At 50.0% G+C, this 7,733-nt stretch overlaps 1 protein-coding gene across 4 annotated transcripts; it reads left to right on the forward strand.

Moving 5' to 3' along the window:
* The first annotated feature begins 885 nt into the window (after window positions 1-885).
* Window positions 886-7,507, forward strand: LOC123994205 (Fc receptor-like protein 2). 4 transcript variants are annotated; one of them, XM_046296736.1, is made up of 8 exons: window positions 886-1,007; window positions 1,932-1,967; window positions 2,629-2,913; window positions 3,102-3,428; window positions 3,537-3,827; window positions 3,948-4,199; window positions 4,386-4,499; window positions 7,266-7,505. In XM_046296736.1, exons 1-8 carry the CDS (start codon window positions 938-940, stop codon window positions 7,328-7,330), a joined length of 1,440 nt encoding a protein of 479 aa, XP_046152692.1. In that variant the 5' UTR covers window positions 886-937; the 3' UTR covers window positions 7,331-7,505. The 4 variants fall into 4 exon arrangements, with proteins under 4 accessions (XP_046152692.1, XP_046152693.1, XP_046152695.1 ...); XM_046296737.1 differs by having other exon boundaries at window positions 7,269-7,505; XM_046296739.1 differs by lacking the exon at window positions 4,386-4,499 and having other exon boundaries at window positions 7,269-7,507.
* Window positions 7,508-7,733: the final 226 nt, after the last annotated feature.

The following is a 7,733-nucleotide window of genomic DNA, read 5'->3' on the forward strand; positions in this document are numbered from 1 at the left end:
GGAACATGTAAAAGTTACAGACATGAAAGTAGTGCCAGGTGAGCAACTACAAATTAAGGAGAGCAAAACATAAAAAAAAACATAAAAAGGGGCCAACGGAGGACCTGGGTAGCATATGCTATGGCTACAGGGTAGCATATGCTATGGCTACAGGGTAGCATATGCTATGGCTACAGGGTAGCATATGCTATGGCTACAGGGTAGCATATGTTATGGCTACAGGGTAGCATATGCTATGGCTACAGGGTAGCATATGCTATGGCTACAGGGTAGCATATGTTATGGCTACAGGGGAGCATATGCTATGGCTACAGGGGAGCATATGCTATGGCTACAGGGGAGCATATGTTATGGCTACAGGGTAGCATATGCTATGGCTACAGGGGAGCATATGCTATGGCTACAGGGGAGCATATGCTATGGCTACAGGGGAGCATATGCTATGGCTACAGGGGAGCATATGCTATGGCTACAGGGGAGCATATGCTATGGCTACAGGGGAGCATATTTTTACCTTTATTTATTTAACCAGGCAAGTCAGTTAAGAACATATTCTTATTTTCAATGACGGCCTGGGAACAGTGGGTTAACTGCCTGTTCAGGGGCAGAACGACAGATTTGTACCTTGTCAGCTCAGGGGTTTGAACTCACAACCTTCCGGTTACTAGTCCAACGCTCTAATCACTAGGCTACGCTGCTATGGCTACAGGGTAGAATATGCTATGGCTACAGGGCAGCACATGGTAGGCACTTACATCCCCGGTACGATGTAGCTTCCCAAAGGCCTCACCAATCAAAACTATACTAACTGTAGGAAGGATCATACTGCTTATAAAGGGAACTGAAAGGAACGTTGATTAGTGAGTGGGAACAGGTGTGGAGGGAAGGGGCGTGGTCTGGTGTAATTGGAAGCAATTGGGAGTCCTGTTAGAGTGCTATGACCTTTCACAACACTTACGTTGTCAAGCAGGATAGCATGGAGCACATCTCACTCTGGGGAATTCTTTGTGAGTATTGTGTGTTTGCTTGTGTGTGTGTCCAGTAAATCTACATCAATGTAATACCCATTGCAGTGTCAACAACTGTTTTTGTTTTGTTTTAACAAAAGTGAGTTAAACATAATATATAGAGACCAATCCTTAACTCAGATGTAGCCTACATGACAGACAGGCTCTTACAATGGCTGTACTTTGTCCTTGGACCCAAAAAAAGATGCCAGGGAGGGTTGAATTATCAATATTGGTGTAAGCATTTGTGCATAGGGGTCCTCTGGGATTGGAACATTTTTAAATGAATGACATACAGGCTGTCTAATGATTCTTGAAGAATAGGCTATAACTGATAATGGCCTCATGAGCTTAGTTCAACTGTTATACCCAATCAGAGCCCATTTACATTTACATTTAAGTCATTTAGCAGACGCTCTTATCCAGAGCGACTTACATAATATTGTTTTACTCCATTGTTTGTTTGTAAACGAGGTAAATGTCAACAATCAATTAATCAAATTATTGGGAAAAAAGTTAGATTTTTGCAATGTTACGAAGATGGGGAAAACAAGCTGCCCTTGAAGTATTCTTGATATGTTTGTCAAAAGAGAGATCAGGGTCCAGAGTAACGCCGAGGTCCTTCCTGTTTTTGTTTGAGATGACTGTACAACTATCAAGATGAATTGTCAGATCAAACAGCAGATCATTTGATCTCATGGATGGTCAGTCCCTGCAGCCATGGCTTTGTCTATGAATTTGAGGTGTTACATTTCTCCATCCCCGAGTTGTTAATTAAAACATTTTTGATTTTTTTTCAAATCCCGGATTGCCCCTTTAATTGCTGCGGTTAGGTTGTTATGTGATAGTGTGACGTGATGGGTTTTCTCTTCTCTCTCTCTCTCTCTCTCTCTCTCTCTCTCTCTCTCTGTGTGTGTGTTTTAGTGCTGAGTGCTCTCACCTGCTATGAACAAAGCCAAGGTGAGTCCCATTCTTCTCTCCACACCAGTAGACACCATGAAGACGCACACCAGTAGACACCATGAAGACGCACACCAGTAGACACCATGAAGACGCACACCAGTAGACACCATGAAGACGCACACCAGTAGACACCATGAAGACGCACACCAGTAGACTCCATGAAGACGCACACCAGTAGACTCCATGAAGACGCACACCAGTAGACACCATGAAGACGCACACCAGTAGACACCATGAAGACGCACACCAGTAGACACCATGAAGACGCACACCAGTAGACACCATGAAGACGCACACCAGTAGACACCATGAAGACGCACACCAGTAGACACCATGAAGACGCACACCAGTAGCATTTCCTATTTACTTCTGGACATTGTGTCTTCATGAGAGAGAGAACAAACTAAGACATTTGGTCACTAAAAATACATCTAAAATACTATTGAATTTTATTTTTTATCAGAATACATTCTGACTATAACATGATCAGTTAAACAATTAAGTATAAATAACATTTAAGTGCATTTGTGAGCTCACATGTAGTTACTCAATGTGTTCAGTTAGTTTTTATGGTTTGATTAATGATAATAACGGGTTTGTGTGTTGTAAAGTAAGACTGTTTGTGTTTCATTGATGCTTATTTTCTCTGTTTGTCCAGAGCCGCCCAGAGCTGTTTTAACTCTGCAGCCTAAACGGACACCGACGGGGATATACCAAGGAGAGACCGTCACTCTCCGGTGTGACATACAGGACGACGGAGTCACTGACTGGGAGTACTGGTGGTACAGAGGTCTCAACGGCCTCGTTTCCTCCTCTAGTCAGAATGAATACAGTCTCGGTCCCGTTGAACCGTCTCATAATGGTGTCTACAGCTGTATGGGAGTACGGAGGAGTAACTCCCAGAGGTCCAGCATCAGTGACCACGTCACACTAACCGTGTCATGTGAGTGTGCATGTCTGCGTTGTTGAGAGCGAGAAGTGGTGAGGTAATATTAGATGTAGTGTCAGAACATGAGAATGGCTTCATAAAGTGACTTCAATATGAATGTTTGGTGACTATTCAAGTTTAAAATTATTTAAAAACTGTGACAACAGATCACTGTGGTACAAATAATCTCCCCTAAACTTCAGGGATGGTTTCTCCTCACCTGACCATGTCTCCTTCATGGTGGGCGAATGCTGGAGACTCAGTAACGCTGAACTGTGAGGTTGGAGATTCGTACACAGGCTGGAGGTTCTCCTGGTACAAGGCTGTACCCTACAGGGAAGGGTTCCCCTCTTATCCAGACAAGGACTTCTTCCCAGAGCTGCTTCCGGACAGTGACGGAGGGGCTGGAGGCTCCTACTCTCTCAGCCTGGTTGGTCTGAGTCACAGAGAGAGATATGTGTGTAGAGCTGAGAGAGGAGACCCAGTCTATTACACACACTTCAGTGATCTCCAGTTTCTCTGGGTAGAAGGTGAGTCACTCTTTCTCTGTGTCACAGTCTGCACCCTGACCTCAGTCTCATCTCTCTCTCTTTCTCTCTCTTTCTCTCTTTCTCTCTCTGTATTTCTGTGTGTTTCAGGTCAGTCTCCTTCAGCCTCTCTGACTGTCAGTCCCAACAGAGTTCAGTTTTTTTACAATGAGTCCGTCTCGCTGGGCTGTGCCGTGCAGGGGGACTCTAATAGATGGAGAGTGAAGAGGTACTTACGATGGGAAGAACCCAACGTATTGGAGTGTCCTACTGACTGGGGATCAGTGACAGGATCCACATGCATCTTCACAACTACAGATGTCTGGTCAGACACTGGCGTGTACTGGTGCGAGTCTGAGTCGGGAGAGTACAGTAATGCCGTCAACATCACAGTGACCCTTAGTAAGTCTAACCCTTTAATAAGATGAATTATAACCCAGCATCCACCAATGATATGATGACGAGTTGTTTCTTCAGTCTGATAGACTGTAACTGTACTGTACTGTGATTGGTGCTGTACAGAGGGTGTGGCCCTGGAAAGCCCTGCCCTTCCTGTGACTGAGGGAGATTCTGTGACTCTACGCTGCAGATATCAGGAGTCTCCATCAAACCTCAGTGCCGAGTTTCATAAATGGATGGACAATGGCTACCTCACTAAGACTGAGCTAACAGGAGAGATGACCATCCCTGCAGCAACGCAGTCAGATGAAGGATGGTACCGGTGTAAACAACTAGACCAGGGAGAATCACATGGGAGCTGGATGTCTGTGAGAGGTGAGAAATAAAGGCACCTTTTAGTGTTTGTATGTTATTTCTAAGGGGTGTGTGTGTGTGTCTGTATACACAGTGTGTCAGTTTGTATGACCAGTAGATCTCAATTCCTCTCCATCTCTTCCTCCTCTCCATCCTCTCGCGCTCCATCTGTCTCCTCCATCCATCCATCGCTCTCTTGCTCTCTAGCTCCAGACCCAGTGTGGTCCATCTCTTTGCTCATTCTGTTGTGTAGTTTACTGGTGGTTTCTATCTTCCTGCTGGTGACCATTGCACTGGTGGTGAAATGCTGTAAGGCTAAAGGTAAGAACCCCTAACCAGTACACAGCGTACAGAGGTATCCCCTGTCCCCACAGCGTACAGAGGTATCCCCTGTCCCCACAGCGTACAGAGGTATCCCCTGTCCCCACAGCGTACAGAGGTATCCCCTGTCCCCACAGCGTACAGAGGTATCCCCTGTCCCCACAGCGTACAGAGGTATCCCCTGTCCCCACAGCGTACAGAGGTATCCCCTGTCCCCACAGCGTACAGAGGTATCCCCTGTCCCCACAGCGTACAGAGGTATCCCCTGTCCCCACAGCGTACAGAGGTATCCCTGTCCCCACAGCGTACAGAGGTATCCCCTGTCCCCACAGCGTACAGAGGTATCCCCTGTCCCCACAGCGTACAGAGGTATCCCCTGTCCCACAGTCCCCACAGCGTACAGAGGTATCCCCTGTCCCCACAGAGAGGTATCCCCTGTCCCCACAGCGTACAGAGGTATCCCCTGTCCCCACAGCGTACAGAGGTATCCCCTGTCCCCACAGCGTACAGAGGTATCACCCTGTCCCCACAGCGTACAGAGGTATCCCCTGTCCCCACAGCGTACAGAGGTATCCCCTGTCCCCACAGCGTACAGAGGTATCCCCTGTCCCCACAGCGTATCCCCTGTCCCCACAGAGGTATCCCCCCTGTCCCCTGTCCCCACAGCGTACAGAGGTATCCCCTGTCCCCACAGCGTACAGAGGTATCCCCTGTCCCCACAGCGTACAGAGGTATCCCCTGTCCCCACAGCGTACAGAGGTAGTCCCCACAGCGTACAGAGGTATCCCCTGTCCCCACAGCGTACAGAGGTATCCCCTGTCCCCACAGCGTACAGAGGTATCCCCTGTCCCCACAGCGTACAGAGGTATCCCCTGTCCCCACAGCGTACAGAGGTATCCCCTGTCCCCACAGCGTACAGAGGTATCCCCTGTCCCCACAGCGTACAGAGGTATCCCCAGAGGTATCCCCTGTCCCCACAGCGTACAGAGGTATCCCCTGTCCCCACAGTATCCCCGTCCCCACAGCGTACAGAGGTATCCCCTGTCCCCACAGAGGTATCCCCTGTCCCCACAGCGTACAGAGGTATCCCCTGTCCCCACAGCGTACAGAGGTATCCCCCCCTGTCCCCACAGCGTACAGAGGTATCCCCTGTCCCCACAGCGTACAGAGGTATCCCCCCTGTCCCCACAGCGTACAGAGGTATCCCCACAGCCCCTGTCCCCACAGGTATCCCTGTCCCCACACAGAGGTATCCCCTGTCCCCACAGCGTACAGAGGTATCCCCTGTCCCCACAGCGTACAGAGGTATCCCCTGTCCCCACAGCGTACAGAGGTATCCCCTGTCCCCACAGCGTACAGAGGTATCCCCTGTCCCCACAGCGTACAGAGGTATCCCCTGTCCCCACAGCGTACAGAGGTATCCCCTGTCCCCACAGCGTACAGAGGTATCCCCTGTCCCCACAGCGTACAGAGGTATCCCCTGTCCCCACAGCGTACAGAGGTATCCCCTGTCCCCACAGCGTACAGAGGTATCCCTGTCCCCACAGCCCTGTCCCCACAGCGTACAGAGGTATCCCCTGTCCCCCCACAGCGTACAGAGGTATCCCCTGTCCCCACAGCGTACAGAGGTATCCCCTGTCCCCACAGCGTACAGAGGTATCCCCTGTCCCCACAGCGTACAGAGGTATCCCCTGTCCCCACAGCGTACAGAGGTATCCCCTGTCCCCCCACAGCGTACAGAGGTATCCCCTGTCCCCACAGCGTACAGAGGTATCCCCTGTCCCCAGCAGGTATCCCCGTCCCCACAGCGTACAGAGGTATCCCCTGTCCCCACAGCGTACAGTCCCCACAGTATCCCCCCTGTCCCCACAGCGTACAGAGGTATCCCCTGTCCCCACAGCGTACAGAGGTATCCCCTGTCCCCACAGCGTACAGAGGTATCCCCTGTCCCCACAGCGTACAGAGGTATCCCCTGTCCCCACAGCGTACAGAGGTATCCCCCCTGTCCCCACAGCGTACAGAGGTATCCCCTGTCCCCACAGCGTACAGAGGTATCCCCTGTCCCCACAGCGTCCCCACAGAGGTATCCCCTGTCCCCCCACAGGCGTACAGAGGTATCCCCTGTCCCCACAGCGTACAGAGGTATCCCCTGTCCCCACAGCGTACAGAGGTATCCCCTGTCCCCACAGCGTACAGAGGTATCCCCTGTCCCCACAGCGTACAGAGGTATCCCCTGTCCCCACAGCGTACAGAGGTATCCCCTGTCCCCACAGCGTACAGAGGTATCCCCTGTCCCCACAGCGTACAGAGGTATCCCCTGTCCCCACAGCGTCCCCACAGCAGAGGTATCCCCTGTCCCCACAGCGTACAGAGGTATCCCCTGTCCCCACAGCGTACAGAGGTATCCCCTGTCCCCACAGCGTACAGAGGAGTGTCTGTGAGGACAGGGGATACCATCTCAGGCTGCTTTAATTATTGTTTAAAACTGAACTACGCCACGTGTAGTAGTAGTAGTAGTAGTAGTAGTAGTTACTATGTTGAACAGATTATTGATGTTTGAGTCATTTAGCAGACGCTCTTATCCGGAGCGACTTACAGGAGCAATTAAGTGTTAAGTGTCTTGCTCAAAGGCACATCGACATATTTTTCATCAAATTGGCTCATGGATTTGTTTTGGGCCCAACGCTCCTAAACACTAGACGACTACTTCATATCTGTTACCTGGGTCCATACCAGTCATTCCTCATGGTTTATTTCTGTGTTCAGCAGCTCGATCAAGAGACAAGAGAAATGACACCACTGACCAAGTCATCAGTATTGAATTACCATGAGAGATGGAGGGGGGCTGACCAAGTCATCAGTATTGAATTACCATGAGAGATGGAGGGGGGCTGACCAAGTCATCAGTATTGAATTACCATGAGAGATGAAGGGGGGCTGACCAAGTCATCAGTATTGAATTACCATGAGAGATGGAGGGGGGCTGACCAAGTCATCAGTATTGAATTACCATGAGAGATGGAGGGGGGCTGACCAAGTCATCAGTATTGAATTACCATGAGAGATGAAGGGGGGCTGACCAAGTCATCAGTATTGAATTACCATGAGAGATGGGGGGGGGGGGGGTTGAATTGAAATGAAGGGTAGACACAAAGTAGGGCTAGGTGCCAGCATTCGTACCCACGCAGCATGGGAATAGGCTGTGATGGTAACCAGGAAGATGGTAAGCAGGAA

Source organism: Oncorhynchus gorbuscha, linkage group LG13, assembly GCF_021184085.1.
Source record: "Oncorhynchus gorbuscha isolate QuinsamMale2020 ecotype Even-year linkage group LG13, OgorEven_v1.0, whole genome shotgun sequence".
In the NCBI taxonomy this organism is placed as follows: Eukaryota; Metazoa; Chordata; class Actinopteri; order Salmoniformes; family Salmonidae; genus Oncorhynchus; species Oncorhynchus gorbuscha.

What these genes read in the sequence shown, in the direction of transcription:
- LOC123994205 (XM_046296736.1), top strand. Translation starts at nt 938, where the DNA reads ATGACCTTTCACAACACTTACGTTGTCAAGCAGGATAGCATGGAGCAC. An exon ending in CTCACTCTGGGGAATTCTTT is followed by an intron (nt 1,008 to 1,931) that starts GTGAGTATTGTG and finishes TGTGTGTTTTAG; the next exon opens with TGCTGAGTGCTCTCACCTGC. An exon ending in CTGCTATGAACAAAGCCAAG is followed by an intron (nt 1,968 to 2,628) that starts GTGAGTCCCATT and finishes CTGTTTGTCCAG; the next exon opens with AGCCGCCCAGAGCTGTTTTA.